The sequence below is a fragment of the Athene cunicularia genome, assembly GCF_003259725.1.
Source record: "Athene cunicularia isolate RWA chromosome 19 unlocalized genomic scaffold, athCun1 chr19_part1, whole genome shotgun sequence".
NCBI lineage: Eukaryota > Metazoa > Chordata > Aves > Strigiformes > Strigidae > Athene > Athene cunicularia.
In genome coordinates this window covers 1,911,257-1,935,487 of record NW_020799124.1, presented here as the reverse complement: position 1 = coordinate 1,935,487, position 24,231 = coordinate 1,911,257, and the positions used below count along the sequence as shown (strand labels likewise).

The window sequence follows — 24,231 nt, the reverse complement described above, 5'->3', positions numbered from 1 at the left end:
GGGGGGGGGGGGGGAAGAGTATTATAAAGGGGTACTAAAAATAGTATGCAATTATTTACAAATATTCTAGAAATGTAGGAGACAGATGAGACCAAATGCATGTCCCATTTGTATCTTGAGTGTTTTGTGCTGCTTGTTGAGGACAGTCATTCATTTCTAGCAAACCAGATTCTGAAAACCATTTCATAAAATGTACTGATGGATTCTCAATGAAGCGAGACTGGACCCCGTTGCCCAGCCCCACCAAAAATAAAAAAAAGAAAAAGATGTTTGGAAACAAAGGAGAAAAATAGCACTGGTACCATACTGCCAAACCAGCACAGACCAACAGTGGCACCCGGCGGCCACGGAGACTCACTGCGCCTCCGGGCTCCAGCACGCTCCCCGCCGCCTGGGACAAAAATGAAATATCGTCTAAAATACCCTCCCAAGTTCCTGTTGCAAATGAAAAAACACCGGAACTGACTAACCTGACAGATGCTGAAGAAGTTCTGATAACCAAGTTTGTTTGGTTTTGGGTTTGTTTTTTTTTTAATTATCTTAGCATACACTAGGAGATGCGACCCTTCTAGAAGCTCGGGCAGCAAACAGTTGATGCTTTTGGTTGCAGTCATGAGAAATACATTCTGAAAAACACTGACTGAAAACCAAAGTATGTCATGTCAACTCTAGCACTTCTATATAAAATACATTCATACATGCATCTCGGCCTTCTCAGTCAAAAAAACACATGCTAGAAAAGTTTTCACCTTATCCAGTAAAGCCAGGATTGAAAGTAGAGCTGATCACAAACAGTTACAAAGGGCTGGCAGGGGAACGCTGCAGGAGGGGACAGAGACTGTTTGCCTGTTCTTTATTAAAATTCCGAGCAACTGATTATTCTGTCTGGAATTGTATCTTTTGGAAGGCTTGGGATTCAGCTAGAACTGAATTTTTAGATGCAAGTCACTACACAAGCTGAACTTAAAAGTCAGAAATTATGTGAAAACTGCACCGTATTTAAATGAATCCAAACTGCAGAAATTACTACCCACAGCTCCTGAGGTTGTAAATAGCTTAGAAGGAGGAACTGGGTAATGTAGGGTTTTATCTTAAATAATTTGTGCTTATCTGAAGCACTGGGACTCTCTTTCTCCACCAGTACTATTGCAAGTTTTCTTTGCCAAGATAGGATGTAGCCCCTCGTAAACCTCTGCTCCCAAAGGCACCTGAACACGTGATCTGACCTGTTTGGATGGGAGGTAGGCAGCATGAACTGGAACTCCACCACACAAGTGTTATCCTTCAGCTGGCGATGCTGGACGCTGTTTAACTCGTAGGCGATATAGGCCCTTCGAACGTACACCTGGTTAGAGAGAAACCCCATCAGTGTAACTGTGCTCAGGAAGCAGAGAGAAACATGACAAATAATACACCAGAGACTTCAAAAATATTAAAAACCAAACAGATACCTCCAAATGAGTATCTAGATAGAACTCTAATTCAAGCAGCATTTAAAGTTATTCTCTGAGGAAGGTCAGCCTGGCAGGATAGAACCATCAGCACAAGGCACACAGGGTAGGCTGACCCCATTCTCTGACAGCAGCTTCACTTTCAATCCTTTCAACCACTTAAGTCTTCCTCAAGCAAAGACAACTTGAATCTGAAATTTCAGTCAACTGCAAGTATTAATGCTGTGAAATGCCAGACTCCAAGCATGCCAGATTCCACACAACCTACAGCTCTCTTTATCTTGCAAAACAAAAAACCCGAAACAAAAAACCCAGAAAGAACTAAAAATATTTATTTTTTTAATGTAATAAACTTACCTCCAAAGCTGCCATTCTTACCACCTGGTTACTGTGGTAGAAAAAGTTGGGTAGCACATCAAAGATGGATGTCTCAGACAAAATGAGTTTCTAGAAGAGATCACATTAAGCGGAGTTTTGAGAGAACTGCCTGTCTTGCAAACAGGGTCAGGCAAAAGAGCAAAAACCCCAAATCAAGCCTGATTAGTTCTGATTTTCATGCTTTTCCTGTTGTTCATCAAGGATTATGACCTTTACATTAAATCACAGAATCACAGAATATCTCAAATTGGAAGGGATTCACGAGGATCATTGAGTCTAACTCCTTGCTCCTCGCAGGACTACCTAAAACTAAACCATATGGCTAAGAGCACTGTCCAGAGGCTCCTTGGGCTCTGCCAGGCTTGGTGCCGTGACCCTGGGGAGCCTGTTCCAGTGACCGAACACCCTCCCAGTGAGGAACCCCTTCCTAATGTCCAATCTGAACCTCCCCTGACGCAGCCTCATCCCATTTCCTCATGTCCTACAGCTGGTCACCAGAGAGGGGAGATCAGCACCTCCCTCTCCGCTGCTCCCCTTGGGGAAGCTGGAGTCTGCAATGAGGTCATTGCGCTATCAGGGGAGGGATGAAAACAAAAATAAGGGGGAAGCTACAAACCAGGACAGTACGGTTTAAAGCCCCAGTGACCTTGGGACTGGAGGTGAGATTTAATGCAGAAGTGAGAAGAAAGCAGGGAAACAAGGCGAGAAGTTTGGTCGATACCTGCAGGTTCTCGATGCAGAACTGGTGTCCGTACATGTCAATAGCGGACAGGAAGATGGACTCCACCTGGTTGTGACGCAGCTCGTAGGATGGCAGATGGGAAGCAATGAGAACCTGGTAAACAGCAAACACAAGGAGTGTCAGGGACCAGAGCTGTGCTGGGCCATCGGCAGGAGGCTGTTACCTCCAAGGCAGCACTACTCTGCTCCAGCCCAGGAGAGGAGACTGGTTTCTCCTGTGAATTCTGTGGCACCTGGGTGATGCTGGAAACTCTCTCCCCTCCCCAACCTCATTTGTGTATCTGCTCGGTTTGTATTATTGGCAATTCCCCACGGAGAAAAGGAACAGCTTCAATCAAGTTCCATCAGTGCATGTGATTTAGCACTGCAGAGCTGCTAGTCCTGGGGATTGCCTGACCGGCTGTTAATTGGAAAGCAGATCTGGCAGGCAGCAGCTGTGGGGAGGCCAGCAACGGAGACCGCCTTTCACAGCTTCGAGCAGAGGAAGCAAGAGACACTGGTGCCAGGTATTAAATGCCCAACATGAAGGATACAGAGATAGGAAGGGGAAGCAGCTTGCAGGGGAAAATGAAGTGAAAGAGCAACATAAAGACATACACAAGGACTGCAGCACCATTCCAGCATGCTGCTGAGAGGTTCAATAACTGAATGGTTCAAGGACACAAACACAATCCTGAAGGAAACATAAGGTCACTGAGCAGCTTCAAACGCCCCACTCATTTTCAACAGTCAAGCTCTGAAATAAAAGGAGCGATCCCAAAGTGTCAGCTTTCCTGCTTAAGACTTTCAGAAAGAAGATAGGGACTGTGGAGCAAGAGGAGTGATCAGACTACGGGGTTAGCGTTATCGTGAAACAATTATGCCCTCTCGCTCCTTCCTGGCTACAGACTAACTGCTGAAGAGGAAGCTCACAGTAACATCAAGGCAGATATCTGGCATTCAAATTATTATCTGGTACTAGACTCTTGGAATTGACAGTATCAAGAGATTTGCAGTTATTTTTCAGGTTATAAAGAAATCGACAAAAAGCAACTCAAAAGCTAGAAGAAACCCTGTGAAAGACCAACATCATTCTCTGCAATAATTCCTTGGCAGTTGCAAAGAACATCTGGTTCTTGTGTAAACTTCTCTCCCTGTTCTCTGCACATGCTGATTTGCAATCCTAAGGTAGCTGATGAACCTGGAGAGCGTGTCCTGGACAGATGAGACAGTCAGAAGGAACCACAGTGACCATGGATTCCAACTTCCTCCATCGCACAAACCAGAGCCTACTCTCAAATAACTCCTATCTGAGCCAGACAAAACTTTTCAGAGGAGCAGAGACAAAGGAGTGTAATCTTAACTTCAAATTTCACGGTGATTGGGAATCCACCGCGGTCTTTGTTAGACTGTCACAACGGTTAATCATTGGTTAATTAGCTCCACTGCTAAAGGGCTGCTCACTGTAATCTACTCTTTACATTTGCATAGTAATCAAAATAAACATCAAGAGATATAGACTTCCCAAAAGAGCGAGCTCCAGGTGGGAGCAGTCCGCGTGGATCTGATGGGCAGCGGCAGGGCCCACCTCCACCGGGATCAGCTCGCGTTGCCAAACATGCTCCCTCACCTGCCGCGCCCGCAGGGCCACTTTAGCGTTGGTCGTCTTGCTGAGCTGGGTCAGCTCTGTCAGAATATTAATCAGCTCATCTGTCAAGGTGGGGTCACGGCCACATAGCTGGTCCTAAAAATAAAGAGAACTGAAAATGTTTAGAACAGAGGAAAACCATCTTCTATCCTCCTACAAGGAGTTTAAACCTGAAATACATACACGTGTGCTCTCAGGTGCTGGACCACACCACCTCTGGAGGGCCCTGTCTAAATTATTCTCTAATCCTGTGCTGACAAGGGTACAAGTATTAGGCTGTCAATAATTTTACACAGATCCATAAAGCTACAGAGGAAAGAAGGGCCTGGTACCATCAGCCATTTTCTTACTTATAACATGTGCTTTGGCATCCAAACACATGAGAAATACCAACTTGTCAAAAGACTCAAGTAAAACATTTTCCCATTACCCAATTTCAGCTTTGTATCAGAAGTCTCCCCTAGCAGCAATCTAAAATTCAAACAGCATTTAATTGTAGTGAAATGCCTTGTGTAGCATGCAAAGATGAGAAAATTTTCACCATGAAAGGTGACCAGAGAGTTTAATTGCCAGGAGAACTTAAATAAACCCTCAAAATCAAAGAAGACCCACAACTCCACATCCACAAACCAACCACATGCTTTGTACAGCTTCAGTAACACCAGAAAAAACAGATCCTGTCATCCCTCTAACAAAGCTAAGCAAAACTTATAAAGCCATAAATGATATAATGTGTTTCCTGCCGCAGTACAGGACTGACTCCATATTATTTCTTCTAATAGGAGAATCCTGGTTCTGAAGAAGTTCACTAACTCTACTGTCTGAATTGGCTGGATAAAACAATAAAACTGAGCAGCATCATTTTCAGTGCTAATGCTGTTTCAAAACTCTTTTGGATTCAGCCATTCAAAAAAGGCAAACAGTAAAGACTTCAGTCTGTTTTGTTTTCTGAACAGAGGAGGTGCGGTCTCATTCACACTTTCTTCCAAAAATAGTTTCAATTCCCATGAACAATCCCATGGTCTTCAACCACTCACACCGGCTTGTGAGCCTCTTCCCTCCCACTCCCAAAGCTGGAGACCCTCTAGGAGCCTCTAATGTGTTTCTTCTATGCAGCACTTAACAGCTTTTCTCTTGGTAAATGAATCACAGGAGGAAAATGAGAGATGAAACAGGGATTTGCAACAGGTTTTAAGAGATTTTAAACACATACAGTCCAGAAAAGGCCCTTTGAAGATCTAAGAAATAGAAAGGGGAAAAGGGAAACCTCTGCACAGCAGGTTAGATTGATAAGCCTGACAGTGAAAATAAAGTAAAAAACAAAAACCAAGTAATATGAGTCCCACTGACTGCCTACAAAGTAACAGCTCACACTACATGTGATTCCAAAGCTAAATAGCTTTTCTCCCACATTGCTCTTGACCCCTTTCTCTCCAACCCCACTCAAGCATGATGCCATCCCTAGGAACGATGGTGTACATCTCTCAGGGGGAGGGACCACAGCCAAATCACTCTTATTTAGAAAAAATATATATATCTAAGCTACTACCTCTTCTTAGATTGTTATCCCCTGCTAACCAGTCTCAGGCCAGCAAACGCTACAGCGAGTGTTCCCAAAGAAAGTTCTATAAATTTATCCACTCCAGGTCACTGTGTGAATTCACAGTAAATAATTCAGGAAGTGTCTTCATTGCATTTAAAATACAAATTCCTGGGTGTTGTAAATGTTACTGCTCAAGGTAACAAAAATCCAAGAGGACACAGGACATCTGCCACAAGCGATTCTGTCCAGTTCAGGCTAGGATGTGCATACGACAGCCAGTTAAGTACATAAAGTGAACATACAACTTCAAATCACACTATATTTCAACAAATATATGAAGGATGAAGTAGATCCCATCCTGCCTTAAACGCCTGCTAGCTAAAAAAAGGTGAATGATGGCAGCATAACACTATTACTAAAACCATCCTCAGAGCCCCTTGTTAATAATGGATTCCTAGGATACATCAATAACAGCAACATAAGCACCAAGGTATTTTGACATGACGTTTGCCCTTGGAGGACAAACTTAAACCATCCCACATAAATAGCTTGGCAACCCATAAAATGCCAGAGCCTTCACCATGATTACACCAAATGTGCCACGGGGTGCCTCAGACGCGAAGAGTAATGAGAGTCGGAAGAAAGAGGAACGACGGTCTTTGGTTACCGGCGAGTGACGGTCTTGGCTAACAGCGTGACCTGTAACTCAGCAGATGGTAATCCCCAGGTGAGTCCCAGGCGACTCTGTGACCCCTCCCGAGCCCCCGGCACCCCCTCGAGCCGAGCAGACCCCACGACACAGCGTTCGTGGGAGGGCTGAGGCGCCGGGCCCGTACGAGTGGCGCTGGGGTCACCGCCCAGCTCCCGGCTGCTCTTCCACCACGGCCTCCCCCCTGCGCTCTAAGTTCTGCAGTGTCGGCCTTCACTTCGGTGGAGATGACAGCGGTGGGAAGAACGACTGCACAGGAAGGAAAAGGGAAAACTCTCTGGCGTTCCTAGGCGCTCCCTACGCCCCAGCGCAGCCCTCACTCCCCCAGATGGACACGGCGCCGGGCCACGAGGAGACACAGCAAAGCTCTGCCTCCGAGACACAGCTTGGGGAGAAACTAGACAAAAAGTTTCAGTCCCGTTTTAGCAAGAAATAATCAGGATGACAACAACAAAATAAAGCAGGTAGCCGGCGCTGCACTGGCTTTTGCCTGCACTGATTGGCAAAGGCAGCGAGCAAAGCCTCAAACCAGCTCTTTGACAAGGCCTAACGCCTCCCCGGCACCCCCGTGTAATTACACACTTGAGTGACTGGACTCTGAAGAAAATTGAAGGCCTGAGCTGCGAACAGCTGCCATTTTCTCTCTCCATCACGCCAGCATGATTACTTGAGAAATGAACAGCCCCGGCTCAAAGCTACTCCAGAATTCTCAGAGGAAATATGGCTCCGTGTTCAAATAATGAGATTCTTAAGGCAAGCGTTACTTACAATCACACCACACACCAAAAAGGGAAAGGGGAAAAAAAAAAGGGGGGGGGGAGGGAGGAGAGAGACATATAGTATTGTAATTAGCCTTTTAAAATGCAGAGTACCTAACTCTAGTCTGAAAACCATGTGGTAGCATTCATCCTGCCTTGAGGAAGGTGGACATTCATTCTGCCTCAAAGCATTATGTGGGACAAGGATTTTTTGAGGCATTTTATGAAAAAAAGAGACAGGACTCAACTGTTGGGTTTTAATTATTTTTCTTGGGAATGTAATTTACTGGGAGTTTTACCCATTAGAGTGGGAGTGAAGTTAATGAGAACTGAGATTTTTTTTTATGGAGTAACAAAGCAGAAGAACAGGAGAAGGTCCTCGCATGGGGATTTATTTGTCTTGGTAGGATGAAATCTATGTCTGTCCAAGATGGATCCTGACCCCAGGAGTTCCCCCATCCCTCTGCAAGGCCCTGGAGAGCCACACACCATCCCAAGGGTCAGAGGCCTGCACTGGAGTGACCAGATTTGTGCTGAGGTACTGGGTCCTAGACAGATCCCATCACGCAGCCCCGAGCACAGCTGGTCTGAAAGCACCGCTGCAGACCCAAGATAAGATTTCCTGAGACTAAAACCAGGAAAAAACGAAGACAGCCACTGCCAAACCTACAAGACCAAACCATGGCTCATTAAGGACCTCCATACGGGCTGGTTAACGCCATTCACTACCAGGAAGTCACCCTCATTAGTAATGAAAGACCAGAAAAATGTTATTACAGTATTATTACCACCAAAAAAAAAAAAAAATCTGTTTTTTATGCTGGTAGCATATTGCTTTGCTTCCCAAGCAACTCCAGTCTGAGTACCATGAGCTATATAAAGACAGGATCGCCTTGAGACCTCTGAAGATGAAGCAGCAAACTAAACCAAACACAAAGTTGCAGCCCAGTGTCTGAAAGTTAGCCTCCAGCATCCGCCCAAGGTAAGAGTTAAGCCTCCATTCTTCTCTCCCCACATAATTAGCCTTCATTGCAGTCTGACAGGCAATCAATGCAGGCCAGGCATGAACCCGAAGGTGCACAGACACCGAGCTGAGCGGTACGTTCTGGTCTCCTCTCACGCGTGGCTTACATGTCCTAAGAACACATGAAGAAACACCACCCTGCTGCCACTGCTGCTGTAGCTAAGACTTGCAGCTTTAAAGATGAGAGCTGCTAATTTAGTACCTTTCAAAGCATCAAACATACAACTACAAGAAGAAGGAAACTTCTAGAGCACCAATAGACAACTTACAATGAGCATCGTAACAAGCAGGTTCTTCTTGGTGACCTGAGCATGTGAGAAGATGTAGTTCAACACAGCATTCATATCACTTTTATTCTCTTCCCGAAGGGTAAAGACGCACTTGTCATAGTGACCTGCAATCAGAAATGCACATTTTTTTCCAGTCTCCGCACCTCTGTGGCATAGGATAAAAGTTACTAGATGTGTCTTTATTTTTCTACGTACATGTTTTGAGAATCTGCTTTGCACGGTCCACACAACCAGTTCTGGGAAGGAAACGTTCCTCCCACCACCACACCCTCAACTGCAAACTTTAATAATTTAAACATCCCACTCTTAAAACAGCTCCAACACCAAATCCCTCCTTTGTGAGCAATATGAAGAGAGGAACGGTGAGCTCAGTCTTCCATTCAAATGACAACCAAAATAAAGTAATAGCAAAAGACTTCCACCATCCTCTACTACCAGCAAATCGCAGTGGGAATGAATCTGCAGTGCCATTAGGCTGCTGCAGGTACTGGAGCAGGACAGAAGAAAAGTAGAACAGAATCTGAACTACCTGTAAGAGTTAGAGCCTCAAAATTAGCTAGTGCTCCATTGCCATCTTGTGCCTGGATACAGCAGTGCAATGCATTTATTTCAATTCTGAGTTTCAGCGTTGAGGTTTGTTCTAAGAACAGCAAACAGCTTCCTGGTGTTTTACAGCTGGTGCAAATAATTCAGTGACTTTTTTTTTTTTTTTTTTTTTTTTTTTAAACTACACTTGATTTTCTTACTACAGAATTTCATAACAGGCAAGATAGAACTAAACAGTTTGGTGAATTTACAGTTTTTCTGATTCTGTTTTTCTGCAGATGCTCAGAAATTGGGAAATAAAAATCAAGCTTCTAATATGAAGCTTCTACACATGGAATACCTGAGTGGGGGAACTCTGCTGTGGTGGGCTGCTGCTGAAAGGGGCAGTGAGGGAACCCAAAGGAGAACTGCTTTCATCTCTGATCTAAACCAAGCAGAGACCACAGACTGGCTGAGCCTCAGCAGCCCAGTATCAGACTAGAAAGGGCAACACGAAGAAATCTTTTTACTCCAGGTCATAGAAAAGTCCTCACTTAGAGGATCACGAACTCACACAGGAGCTATTCTTTGAAGGTTTACAGGGAAAAGGAGCATTCCTACACCAAAAAGAGACCAGTCACATTACAACATGTAAACTGTGGTAAAATGACACGGGATGTAAAAGATGATGGATATACCGACAGTGAAAAACCAGCCGAACAGACAGCTTTGGGGTGGAGTTTGTCGTTTGCTTGTCATAAGCATTACAAGCACTCTTACCACAAAAACTCAAACTGGACATAAGCTCCTCTACAAAAAACACGATGTGACTGGCAGACCTTTGAAAGAAAACCCATGTAGCTCAGTCTCACCATGAAGTTAGAGCAATCTTGAAGGGGATCTTCTGGCATCAAATGTGGTTCTTTCAGAAACCAACTCCTTGATGTGCGTTGACACTCACCATGCTGAAACTGAGTCTCCACCTTCAGATACTGACGGAGCAGATCCATCACCACTGCTTTCATGTGACCCCGAATACCACTCCGGTACCTGCAGAAGCAAGTCAGTCAAGCCTAGCACTGAGTGAGCCTCACACAGCCCTGCTCCTGAAGACCTGTGAGTGAGGAACACTCAACACGAGTGGCAGAATAAGCCTGTCTGCTTAGGGAAAGAAGTGGTTCTGAAAACCGCAGTTGTTATTGGAATACATAACCCCTGCCATTACTGTTGTGGGGTAGCACGGCTCATGTTTTGCATTACAATGTCCCTTTTTCTTCTAAAAATACCCAAAACTCTAGACATTGAAAGGTTTAACAGCAGCTTGGTGAAATGGCCAAGACGTGATCAGTGTCAGAAGTTAAATCTTTCTTTCATATGGCAATGGGAAAAAGAGGAAGGATCTGTATGTGTGCTTCCCCCAGGCAGCCAGGAGCCACAGGCACATGGCCCCCTCACTCTTAACCTCCCTGAGGGAAGAATGCAGGCTTATGCCTGGTGATTTACACTCTGCGTGTAATAAAACCATTTGAGTAAAGACAAGCACACTCAGGTCTTTCAAGCAGCAGGAAAAAACCAAAAAGTCAGGGGGCACCTCTGAAAATGGCTCACCTCTGTACAAGCTGCACAATGCTCTGGGTGTTCATGAAGAAGACCTCACGCTCTGATTTGCGGTTCAGGGTGGCTGCGTGGCTGTCCAAGATATTGGCAATCTGAAAGAGAGAAATCACGTAGCAGTCCCAGTTCTGGATGGGAGGATCTGGCTGAACAACCAGCAGAGAAGCTGAGAACTTCCAGACAGACCAGAGCAGAGCTCCAGCAGACTCCAGCAAAGGCCAAAGCTTTAAACTGCTGAGGAAGTTAATGACCTGACAGTGATGTAAAAATCAATGCACAATATCATATACTGGAGAAATCATCTTCCAGCATCTCATTACCTGATCAGGTCTCCCTTCGTTGCAATCGCTCTTTTTTAAGGTTACGTTGACACTACAGATTGCAATGCAGCATATGTACCAGGCAAAAAGAAAATAAATATGATTAAACTGCTTCCAAACTGCCTGTTTAAAGCTATACTGAGCAGGGAACACATACCCTTCAGCCCCAGTAAAGGAGGTCAGCCTTTAAGCTCCAGTGATACAGGTAAGTGTCTTTCATCACGAAGACTACATGTTCAAATGCACCTTTTAGGTCCAACCAGCCTCCAGATAATTTAAAGGAACTTTCTCTCTGCCCCAACACAAACCAGTTTTTGTTCCTATATCTAAGTGTGGCTGATCACCTGTTGGCTGGGAAACTGGCAGAGGACTGACGTGATGTTGCTGGCATACTGGGCCATCTCCTTCTTGATGGACTTCTCTACATTGGGTGGGATCCGTCCAGAAACACTGGTCATGATGTCCTGAAGCTCCAGCAGAGGCAAAGATGGATCTCTCAGAGTCTTCATCAGTCGCTCAACCCAGCCTTTCACCTAGAGACAAGCCAGTGTAAAGACAAGCATGAAGCAAAGAGTAAGCAGTAAGAAGGGAGAACGGGAAAGGCTTTTCATGGAGGTCGTCTTCAACACTCTTATCACACAGCTAGTCGAGGGACTAAAAGAGAGAACTGGGGTAGATGACAAAGCTGCTGTTACACCAACAGCTGACTCAGATTCATCCACCCTCTTTCCTCCTCCCTCCAGGACGTCTACCACAGCTGGCTACGCACACAGCTCCCACGTACGAGGCTGTGGGCACAAGCAGTAAAGACTGAGCTCAACTCCTTGTCTGTCTTTGTTTTGGGTACCACAGATGGGACTCTGCCACCTGCCTCTCTGGCAAGACCAACGATAAAGTCACCTAAGAAAGCCAAATCGAGCTGGCACTAACAGGGTAGTACTGCCCTGGCCCTTGGTCCTCTGGCTGTGACACGTGAATCGGGCAGCCTTACCTTGAACTGAAAGGATACTTGTGCTCTCGCTCTGAAACAAGTACTAACGAGTACCTTGTTGCTGAAGTAGGGCTCTGGCAGGCAGAATCCATTCATCACATTGACCAGGTTATCTAGGACATAATGGAAGATGCGATGGAGCTTCTCGCCTCGAAGCGCTGTGCTCTGGATCTGCGGCAAGGTCCCCGTGTGCAGCTCAGCCTGGGAACACAACGAAGAGCACAGTGTCACTGACCTCCTGCACGGCATCAGCCATGGTGGTAACATCCAGCTACCCTCGACTGCAGGCTCAGATTTAACTTGGAAGAAGTCCCAGAGTGGAAAATGCACTTGGTTGAGAGAGAAAAGTTATAAGCTCGATCTGCAACAGTTCCATGTCATCTACACCCACAAAATAAGCTTCCAGCCTCTCTCCCAAATATGTTACAGTTGATCTCATTGTTTAGATCCCGGATGACCAAAAATCTCAAAGAAAAGCACAGGAAAAGCCAACAGTGTGGTGCTGACAATCATTTCCCTATGTGACAACCTCCCAAATTTTCAACTAGCTATTGCTAAAGGAACAATAGATTCTCTTCCACCACCACCAGCTACATTCCAGCCTGCCATCCCCAAATTAATGTATCTCTTTCCCTTTCACCTTAAAAGATTCACATTCTAGGCCCTTTTTTTTTTTAATTTCCAGATTTGCTGCAATTGCTTTCACAGGGCCTGACACTCTTGGAGGTGGGATATCAACTCCCATCCTCCCAAAGAGGGTCACTTAAAGAAGAATACATGACAAAAAGAAGTTAAACTTGCACAGGAACAAACCAGACAAAAAAAACCTGGCCAACCTCCAATATCCTACACAGCCACGTACCCAAAATAGTACCAAGGTAGGAATAGAGCAGGAATGGCACCTAAGCTTAGCCCAAGTCAGAGAAAGAGACAATAATCGGCGTCCTAGTCCTCATCTGAGACAAATAAATGGTAAAGTGACAATTCCAGTACAGTGCACAAATCTGAAATCGGTTCAGTACACTGGACCACCTTGTACCGCTCTCAACATCACTCCCCGATTAAAAACACAACAAACATCTGCGCTTCCTGCAACTTCTCACCTGCTGAACCCTGCTGGGATCATCCAGCTGGAGCTTGGCAATCACACAGCCTGGATCCAACACTGCCCCTGGGCGTTTGACATAATGGATGCAGCCCGATTCTCCTGCTGTTAGTGTCATCACCATTTTCATCACCTGTAGCAAGGAAAACAGGTTACACACTCAGCTTCCACGTTCCCCAAATGGTTCTAGTTCTGTGAGCCAGCAGCCAATGGCCTACCGCAGACAAACTAACCTGCACGAGCACCTCCTGCGTTCAGGCTTTCTCAAAAGCACACACATTGGAAACAAACCCCGGACACGGAAGTGAATGGTAGAACTAAATAACTGGCCACAAGTTAGCGCAGCCAGAAGCCATCCTCAGGAACAGCACCCGTTCCACACTGCTTGGGCCAACAGGCACTCAAGAAGGTCCCACGTTCAAGACAACAAACAAAGCAGATACAATTTACTCCCGCAGCTGCTCTACTCTAAAGGCTGGAAGTGAGAGCACCACTCCCAAAAGTTCCAGAAACACATTTCGCAGAGGGAACTAGGATTACTTTCTAGAGGCCACAGACTGCTCTTCCCAAACAAAGACGCTTCCTTAGATCAGCCATGGAAGCTCCTGCCTTTGGAGCACAAGGGCTGGGTATGGGGGGAGACAGTCTATGGTTTTGCCATTGCTACACCACACACAACTGGGAACACAGGAACTGAGTAGGTGGTTCCTTCTGAGCCATGGTTCTGTTGCAGTGTAAAAGCACTTACACAAAACATCTGGATCACTGGCTTGATACCTTTCTCCTACACGTTGTCCCCACGTGGTTTAATTGTCCCTCTGTTAACACACACCCTCCCCTCCCTCCAATCTGTTTTGAGCTGTGCACTCCTACACAACCTCTCGTGCTTTCCTCACAGTGATGCAGAAATTGTTCATCCTCCTCCTCTCTAAGAGTTAAGTAACTTCCAAAGGAGAAGGGAGGAGTGACACTTATTAACTCATCTGATCAACCTGATAAATGATCAGGTAATCAGAGAAGTCTTAATTTGTTACTTAATCCTAGCACATAACTCTGCTTCTGAGTCTGTTGTTAGCACTAGGTAGTGATCTACAAGCAGGAAGCCTTCTTCACCACAGCTGGAAAACACAGTACACAGCAGGGTGATAACCAACCATCTCACTGCTGAGGAACTGTGCTTATCACTTGGTATACAGTCAGCAACACTCAAACTTCAGCTGTTAAGTCATTTCTTCCCCACCCCATCACTCTCACTGCTGACTCCTGCATTAGTCCAGATTAAAACACAGACAAAATTTGGAAAAGAAACACTTAATTCCCAGTTCCAAAGCATTCAACTTTTTTTTTTTCAGATTCAGCACCTGCAGCCAAGTCAGTTCTCTGAAACTCTTTTACCTCTATTTCTGCAAAGCACTGGCCTGCAAACACGTGTCCCCCATCCTCCACCACATACTGGATGAGCTTCCCAGCCGAAGGTGAGCGCAGAATGGAGGGATCATTCTCCTTTTCAAACACACAGGTCTTGTTACCGATAGTGATGCGATACCTAGGAAAGACCAGGATGAATCACTGCAACAGAATTTCTTGTGGAAAGCATGGCAAGGGGAAAATCCATTCGCTCTTTCCACATTCTACTTCAAAACAAACCCAGAGGAAAAAACCTCGACCACCTCTTCTGAGCTGAACGGTACGGCCCTGCATATGAAAGTTCAGATTAATCCTCCCAAATCAGGACTATGGAAGCCAGGGATCAGAAACCACATAGATCAGCCCTTAGCAAAGTCGTATGTATGTTACTTCTGTGCTTCCTCTCCACCAACAGGTATCACTCACTGTCAGAACCAGCACCAACAAAGGTCAAGATTTCATATAAATAAAAATTGCTATTAGTGAAGCTTAGACGTGCCATACATAACACACAACACATTCACCAAACCGCCTGCCTCATGCAAAACCCTCTTGTATACAGAGAAAAGCTGAAAAGAGCAGGATGCACCCATGTAGCAGACTGAGATGTTGAAATTTTATAGCATTTTCCAACCCAGAAAGTTACCCAAACTCTTTGTACTCCTGACCACATTCCTTACATTTGTAACAGAAAAGAAACCAGCAGAGGGGGCAGTGGTTCACATTCCAGAAGCTGGAGATTTATAGGTTTTAGGGCTACAATCCCTGCAGGGAATTTAAGGCAGCTGAGGATTTTCAAGGATTTAAAAGTTTTTCATGTTCTGTTTTCTGTTGTGCTGGGTTTTTTTGGTTTGTTTTTTTTTTTTTATAATCCAAAAGGGCACTTCTAAAGAGCTGGCAGGAGCACATGGACTCCACGTGGGTACACATTCAGATCTCTCCTCCAACAGTAGCCAAGATCTGCTCCTCAGGTGAAAGCAACTTCTCCCTTTAAACTCATCCACAATACATAGAGTAACCTCTTCGTAGAAGAGAATTTCATTCCAAACTGATCTTTGGGAAACATAAAGATACAAGTTCACCTAATTTTGGATTGCATGTAAATGTTGAACATTAATCTTTACAGGTTGCTACCTGTCCACTTCTTCTTTCATGTAGGTAGTATAGCTGCTTCCATCATAAGACAGGAGCAGCCCCCCGTCGCTCAGCCGGTGCACATCAACTTCCACACACGAGCTGTTCATGATGACCACATAGGAGTTGGGGGACTGCCGGGTCACCTGCAGATCCACAAGTATCACAAGAAATAAACCCAGCCTGGAGAGCACAACATACACAGTTTTCCAAGCACTGCAACAGTGGGAATTAAAGAAGGGGAAGAGAATCATGTGTTCTCATGTTAGATGAAAAAAAAAAAAACAATGTAAAAAAAAAAATTGGGATCACAAAACCAAGTATTTAGCAGTCAAGAGATGTCAGGACTAATGCTGTCCATGAATCTTGATTTAATCCTCTCACACTTATGCATTAATTGCATAGGTTTGATTATGCAATCATACACCATTTCTTCACTCCGATCTACGTACAAGTCACGGTCGTGTACTAAAATTGCATAATGAAGGAGATAAATTTGAAAAAAAAAAAAAAAAATTGTCTCCCAGAGAAAGCAGCTAAATCTCTCCCTGGAAAAAGAGATCCTATTGCAGTCTCTGCCACAGAGCTCCTATCTGAAGCTGGGTAGATCACTTAAAGCATACTTTAGCTGCTCTTCAGTGCCTCTATATCTCTCATTAAAGGATTAAAGGTTGCCAAGATAAAATCAGAGAGGTGCAGGGGTGCACAGTACTTAGAGCTGCAAAAACCCATGTATGGTCGCGTCATTAAAAACTTCACCAAAATCAATTTGCCCGGAGAAGCTATTTAAGATTGCACAGGCAGTCTTAAGTCTAATATTTCCTAACTTTTGCATGCTTGGTTTTGCAACCTTTAAACAGTATTTCTAACACTGTTTTGTGCACACAGCAAAGAAAAAGCAATACTAAAGGGAAAAACTGCTACAAATTCTGTCATGCTGATAAAATTGGGCTCAAACACCCAACAGAGTGGATCTACACATTCAAAAACATCAGTTGAAAGTTTTGGGAAACCATCAGTAGTCTTTGCCTGTAACAAAGTATTCCTCACCCTATGCAGAGCAGTTCTTGACCCCAAAATGTTCAAATATTTAGAGATACACAGATATTACAATGGGGAGATGTGATGGGGTATTATTCTAAGGGAGACTGTACCGATTTCTTAACCCCGCTAAAGCAAAGAAAATAAACCCTGCACAGATTTAACTCCAATAATTACATGTATTAAAAAGATTAAGCCAGGGCAGCACACAAACAAACATTTCCAACTAGAAGTGGCAAGCAGGTGGGTTTCCACGCTGCGCATCGTACCTTCAGCACGTACTTCCGTCCTTCATAGATGAGCTCCACATCCACAGTGTTTAGCAGAGTATGAGCAGGCAGGACCTGGCCCCTTGAAAGAGAAATACAAAACAAAACTGGTCTTCCAGAAGCTACCAAACGGTTATGAGGGGCCCAAGCAGGTCCAAAGACGCACGCAAGAAATTGGAGAACACTAGCAGAGAGACGGGAGTGGGCTTTTAAAGCGCCTCTTCTTAGGAGAGACACGTGTCAGTTTGACAAAACCAGCCCCAGAGCCCAGCTTTACTCGCCATTCACCCACTTTTTGCCTTGGAGAAGAGTTTGCAAAAGGAACGTCACAGCCTGAATTACAGAACGTGTAGCATGACTTAACAGAGGGATAAAGCAGCTTTTCCCCGTGCAGCTCTGTTTACGTATGGACTCACCAACAAGACCCTGAGGCAAAGAACTCTGCTAAGAGCAGACCTGCCTGGATCACACCAGGTTTAGCCTGACAGAGCGTTATGACTAGTTTCCCTACAGCGTCCACTCTGCTTTAAAGCCAGCAGGCGCAGAGAGGGTTTTCTAAGTACTAGTGGGAAACATTCAGTTTGGAAAATCATGTCAAATCTGGAAAATGAAATCAATCCTCAAAACAGGAGGAAGACAATATCTGGTGATTCAAGACTCCCTAACGTTGCCCTAGCACAACACAGAGAAAGAACTCCACATTTCTGAACCATTTCTTGGAGCTCCTGCAGCACTGCCAGAAACCAAACCAACCTACACAACCAGCAGGGGGGATTCTGGGGAGATGTGCACAGGTATCTGCCAGTTTTCTTAGGCCTGTAGATAAACAGCTTCCTGGGGCCAGAGAACAGTGAGCAGATAACAAGCTCTGTGTTTTTCTGGACTGGACTGGACTTGAACAAAACTTGTAAATCAAAACTAATTACTATCTGATCAGCCACCTACCAGAGCAGCTTGTAATTTTACCTTTCCAGAGAGTGCAGGAAGTTTGAGACACTGTTTCGGAAGCTCACATCAGCCACGTGCAGAGCTCCACACACCACTCCCAGCATGGTATCAGGCCTTTCTGCCTGGAAGTAAAGGGTACATAACACAGTTACATCTCCTTCAGCTTCAGTCCATCCTGGACACCCGCCTGAACAATCAACAGGCTCAGATCTATTTCTGGTTCATGGCCAGTCTCTCTTTAAAATTAAGTTGGTGTAGCATCCATGCAAATGCTATATAGAAACAACTACCTTTGTAACTCCTTTAGATAAAACCACATTTTTTTCCTTCCTGGATCAAATCTTGAGGCTCCACCTACATTTCCACCATCATCTTGTCCCAAACTGCACACCAAAATCCTAGCCTAAATTCACACCTACACTAAAATGCTCTTCTGGACAACTTTCAGACCACCTTTCCTTGACAAGGATGACTTGGGATTTTGACATAAATAAGAATTAAGGCCAGCGAAAATTCATAAAGTAGTAAGTGAAAACTAACCCCTCGTAAATCCTTGTCCTCTTGCAACCAGCAGGCACCAAGCCTGCCCCCCAGCCCTTCCCCTCCCCACTCCGATCTGGAGTCCTGTAAAGCAAAGCAGCTGCACCTGAACTTTCTCAGCAATGAGCCGATCCAACCAGCCAGTGTCAATGCGGTTCTGCTGGAAGCTTTCTGTTTCCAACAGTTTAATCAAGTACTCAACAGTGGTTCGGAAATCCCCTCGGATGGACAGCTCCTTCAAAGCCACCACCATGTTTCTGGAAGAGAGAAGAATACCTATTACCTAAGCCATACTAACAGCAGTGTGGAGGCTGGTACCTCTAGAGAGTTCCCCACGAGCTGCTGGGAAAAAAATAGTCTGAAGGTAACAGCAGAAGCACACGTGCACTGAAGCAAGATCCTATATGGTGTGCGTGGGAATGAAAGAATATTGATTTTCTTTAGTCTGCTGCTGGTGTGAACAAGAGTAGCTCAGCCAGCACCAGTCACAAGACCAGGAGCTCCCACTGGTACCACCATCTAGGCACCTACCACAGGTCAGAAGTATTCATCAGACAGTTGTGGTCTCCATCCCACCATAACAGAACACAGGGAAGGCTCTGGATGAAAACGGCACGGATAGGTCACACACTCCTGTCCTATGACCCCATGCTTTAATGCTCCACACCGCATGAGGACACTCAATGGCTTCTAAACTATTCTAAGGCATCAGCATAACAAGTTATCCATGTTTTTCCTGTTAGAAGCCTTCCACAGAGGGATACCCCATCAACAGGTATACAAGGCAGGAATGAAACAGAGGAAAAAAATAAAAGTGAGCAAGAACTGTAGAAATGTAGGTGCAACACAGTGGAATTGCAAAGCAAGTCAGGATGAGAAGCCTGACCAGGATGTGGAAAACAAGGTAAAGAGAAGGAAACTTCTCTTAAAACTCCTAGAAGTAAGGAGTCTTGTTTCATCCATGGCACTTTGGATCAAAGACGACAAAACTAAGCGATTTCCAAGGTTCTACCACTTTTCTGACTACTTACGAGATGGCTTCTTCACGATTTTCTCCCCAAGAGAAGCAGTGACCAAACTGAGAATCAGCAAATTCATGAAGCCCTCCTGCAGCAGCAACACTGAAATAGCCCCAGACATTCTTATTGCTGCGGAAATTCAGCTCCTGAACTGTACCAGAACTGGGCTTAAATCCCTGTAAAGACAGACAGACATTGCTATACATCCTAAAGAAAAAGTAAATAATCCAGAATTAGGGAAGTAATTAAGAGTTCTGAAGGCTAGAGCACCTCTTTGTGATGAAACATGACAAGACACACAGATAAGTTCAAGCTAATCGGAGTCTACAGAGCCATCAGCAAAGTGAAATAAGGGAAGAATATTTTAAATTTGCTGCCAAAATTTTCAGGAGCAGCAGCAGGGATTGAACCTAGGTGTAAAGCTTAGGGTTATCAGTGTGATCAGTAACTACAGAATTTAAAACACACACCTCATCAGGATTCTCACTGGTGATACGTGCAGCGATGACGTGGCCACGGGGACAGGGGACATGGGCCGAATTCTCAAAATCAATCGAGGCATCTCCCCATGGAGAAACACCATACATCACTCGGATATCCTTGATCCTGTGGAGGGGAATCCCCATGGCAATCTAAGGAAAATAAAGAAAAAAGAAGCTACAGCTAAGTAAGTTTCTGTCCTCACAGAGAATACTTCTTCCTTAAGAATTAATTCCACCAATTCCCTGCTGAAGCTGATGCTGCAGGCCTAGTACAGCAAACATGCATGCCTGTTTTCTGATGTGAGCCTCCTCCATCCACACATCTTGGAACATCCGTATTTCTCAGGACAGCTGAGCTCAGTCTAATATCCACCTTAAGCCCTTCAGCCAGTATTTTCCATTGACTGATTAAAAGGCTCCGGAGAAAGCTGGCCAGTGCTAGGTCAGCTGAGGCTGGGCACGCATTAGGCCTGTTAAAAATACACTAGAGAGACAGAAGACCTTTAATGGGTTATAGGAAACTGTGGAATTTTGCAACTATAAACGGCAAAGAGAGCAACCTGCAGAACTGGCTGCTGATAAAGTCAAGTCCCACTTGTTCTGTTCATTAGCCGGGATATATATTTTTTTTTTACAGCTACAGTTCAAAAAGGCTGAGCTTTAGCTTAACCATTTATTTCAGCTGTGTATTAGCCAGACACCAACAGACACAAAAGACCAAACTGGTTAAACACCAATGTGCCATTCTATGAAATTGTATCTAACATCAGCAATATGAAGAACAGTGCCCAGATGATGAGGAAAGCATCTGGCCAGTTACGAAATTCTCAATGCCTGACAAATACAGCCACAGGGCTGCTGGAACCACCTGCCGAGAGGAGGCTCGGGCTGAGGCCAAACAGCCTCCCGACAAAATGAAGATGAGCAGCCTACAAGACACTACAGTTCAACTGTTTATTTCCTCTACCATCCATCCAATGAACTCCAGAATGCAGACGGGAGGGAGAAGAAAGAAACTAGAAAGTGAGCAAGAGGGTAAAGAATGGGAGAGCTGAGAAAATGGAAGTAGAAAAGCACTTAGAGCCCTTAATGTGGTGTAAGAGGGAAAGAGGACTGCAGCATTCATCCACTGGTGGAAAAGATGAGAGCTGAGGAGGGAGATCATGTGGCAGCACACAGGGAGCTCGGGGGGGATGCACAAGGGACAGATGAGCCACAACATATGCAACAAACGCTCTCTACAGGATCTGTGACAGATTCCCTCATTACCTTGGGCATCAGAACAACAAAAAGCCTACTCATTCACGTAAGCCATAACTGTCACCCACTGTCATGACTTCCCCTTGAAAAAACAATAAATCAAGACAAATTCTTGGTCACTTTGCCACATCTATTCAAGTACCTAATTATTAGGTACAAATCCTGTTTTGACAAAAAGCTACAGAGCAGGGACCTCAGCCAGCAGGAAGCATCTGCCATGAGTGAGGGGCTCAGAGAGGTGGAAACAATTGCTCTGGAAGTCAGGAACTGCTCATCAAAATTAAAAAGACCAAGTCACGTTCCTGCTGAACTTGCTGAAAGACAAAAAAATCCAATTATCTGTTCTTTTTTCCAACCTTTTGTCATTAGAAACTCTGGGAAGAGGCTGTCGGCCCTTGGAGGAGGAGTGGATGATGCACACTGCTCAAAACTGGCACAGCACTGGAGTGCACTGCTAGCCTCAGAAGCCAACTTGTTTCACAAAATAATTTCAGAGCTTTAAGCTGAACTACTCATATTTTTTTTTTTTTTTTTTTAACACACAACTTTCCTTAAATCAGTTTTCCTACCACTCTGTTTTACTCCTCTATTGCTTCCCTTCACACTGCTTTTACCAGACGGTCTACCTGAGCAGTCCAGGAGAAACAACTAGAATATAACCTCTCCGCTTTCCAAATCTGAGCGAGCCAAACGGTAGAGCTGTAACTTAGTGAAAGAGTCATAACAGAAGGGATGAGTATATATTTTGGAATACTGAATGAAGCTTTATTCCAGCTACAGAAGCTAAGTCCCAAAGTGAGAAAGTACCAGAATGGGCCTTTGAGTTACTGGGTATTTCTGCTGAGGAGGAAGTGTGGGGGAGTCATGTATCACCTATCTGCAGGTGAGGATAGAGGCCACGTTTAGTAGAGAGCTCTACTACTTTCTTTATATTCTCTCCCCTATCAGTGCTAACATCTAGCCATCTGCATACCATCAGCATGTGATCCAGTTTTAACACAAAACCCCAGCAGTGACTCAGACAAGAGTCCGCCCCCCTATTTTACCAAGGCCTCAGCAGAACAGGTTTTTCATGCTGGGGCCTCTTCAACACCCCACAGCCCGAGTACTTCTGACAGCCCCCGTGAGCAGCGGGCCTGGGCGCCCGACTCACCTGGAGCTGCGCTGCCGGCAGATTAACGTCAGCGACCATCTCCGTGCAGGGGTGCTCCACTTGCAGGCGGGGGTTCAGCTCCAGAAAGTAGAAACTGCCATCCTGGCTGTACAGGTATTCCACAGTGCCCGCGCTCACATATCCCACCATCTTGGCAAGCTTCACCGCACACTAGGATACAGAAAAGGAGTCTGTGATTTCCAGGACCCATGCTCAGTTCTCTATGCCCTGTTCATCCACCCCAACCACTTCAGACATTTTTGCTGGCATTCTGGAACATTCTGTCACAGGCCTGAGAACTGCTCAAAGAACAGCACACGGCACAAGAGCTTTAATTTCCAGGTTATTTCATTTACACTTTGCAGAAGCAAATATTTATAATACTCAGCATTAGACAATTCATACAAACTCCTGCAATTTGCTTTTAATATGACAATACACACTTCCCTTCTATCTTTGAAGGGAGCTTTACAGCTTTTTGTCAGCACATTATGGACTCAGATTTTGGAAATGTAGAGTGGCCGCCCGCACTAAGCAGTACAAGACACATACACAATGCAAAACTCTTGGCAATGTCAAAAAAAGAAGAAAAAAAAAAATGTCCTGCCTGTTTCTGGAGTCTCACACAGAAAAGAGAACTTGCAGAGCCACCCTCACCTGTTCCATGTGCTCAAACACCACGGAAGTCGCAATAGAAGCAGGTGCTTCCTCGATAATCTTCTGGTGCCTGCGCTGCACGGAGCAGTCCCGGCCGAAGAGAGAGATGGCGTTGCCGTACTGGTCTGCCAGGATCTGCACCTCCAGGTGGCGGGACTGCTTGGCCAGTCTCATCACAAAGATCGGTGAGCCGGGGACTTCAGTCTGAACCTAGAGCAGAGGCAGCACAGACGTTGACAGATCAGTTTTTGTAAATACCTGTCTTAGTCACAATTAGCTAAGTTAATTTTTTTAAGCAAGAAACATCCATAATGCTTCCCCTTTGGCTGAAAATACCCTGTATTTGCTTATAGATCATTGCAGCATCGTTTTTCAATGCTGTCAGCTTTCCTAAATAACCCATAAACTAAAGGCAGCCTCTGTCCCTCAACATTTTTGAGTCACCCTGCAGATGTCCTCCATTACTTGGTTTTATTCAGCATCTCCGACAATGTTTGGACATTTGGCAGCTGTGTTGGAGATGCAGATATACTGACATCCTACCAACATACAGAGCAAAGAAAGCACAGACTCATGATTCAAAGCAGCTAAACAGGCTCTGATACATAATGCAGTCTTTTTCAGTTCTGCAACACTTCCAATAGTGCTCTCCGAATCACCCAACCTGAACTTTTAGAACAAAGCAGCACAAATCAATAGGAAAAGTTACCTGTCTAAATAGATTGGGGAAGTCATCTGCATTGTTAACTTTCCTAATTCCTTTTCCTCCTCCTCCTTCAGAAGCCTTGATCATGACAGGGTAGCCAACCTCTTCAGCAGCCTGATCAAGATAGGCAGAAAAACATGGGTAAGTACAAAAAGGCAAGAGAATCATGTTGAAAAGATCATTATTTCCCTGTTGATTTGTGTCCAAGCTTCCATGTCTGACTATTCAGCAACCAAGACACGAATGGGATAGAAACCAAATATTCCAGTTTGAAAGAGTGCCCATACTTGGAAAAATCAGCAGTGATTTTGTGACTGCAGAGAACTCTAGCCTCTCAAAGTGAACACAAAATCTCTCGTCAGTGCTTCACGCCATTAAATTTACTCACAGTAACGTTTTTGTATAATACAGAAAATCATTAATCTGGGTAACACGGAAAAAAATCATATACTCCACCCCCTCTCTTCACAAAAGAAAACTCCCAAATCCTGTATTGTGCCAGGAATATTTCTTATTCTAGAAATCTTCCTCAAAGAGAA

General features: G+C 44.9%; 1 protein-coding gene across 1 annotated transcript in view; it reads right to left on the bottom strand.

Moving 5' to 3' along the window:
- Window positions 1-24,231, bottom strand: part of ACACA (acetyl-CoA carboxylase alpha) — a 129,389-nt gene that overhangs the window by 84,103 nt on the left and 21,055 nt on the right. Inside the window, 20 exon segments of the mRNA XM_026861688.1 lie at window positions 1,227-1,345; window positions 1,809-1,898; window positions 2,551-2,664; window positions 4,180-4,293; window positions 8,501-8,625; window positions 10,008-10,096; window positions 10,655-10,755; window positions 11,325-11,513; window positions 12,026-12,172; window positions 13,075-13,209; window positions 14,472-14,622; window positions 15,618-15,763; window positions 16,928-17,009; window positions 17,894-17,997; window positions 18,522-18,672; window positions 19,447-19,610; window positions 19,905-20,066; window positions 22,330-22,500; window positions 22,987-23,196; window positions 23,696-23,806. Of these exon segments, the coding sequence (XP_026717489.1) occupies window positions 1,227-1,345; window positions 1,809-1,898; window positions 2,551-2,664; window positions 4,180-4,293; window positions 8,501-8,625; window positions 10,008-10,096; window positions 10,655-10,755; window positions 11,325-11,513; window positions 12,026-12,172; window positions 13,075-13,209; window positions 14,472-14,622; window positions 15,618-15,763; window positions 16,928-17,009; window positions 17,894-17,997; window positions 18,522-18,672; window positions 19,447-19,610; window positions 19,905-20,066; window positions 22,330-22,500; window positions 22,987-23,196; window positions 23,696-23,806 (2,675 nt within the window).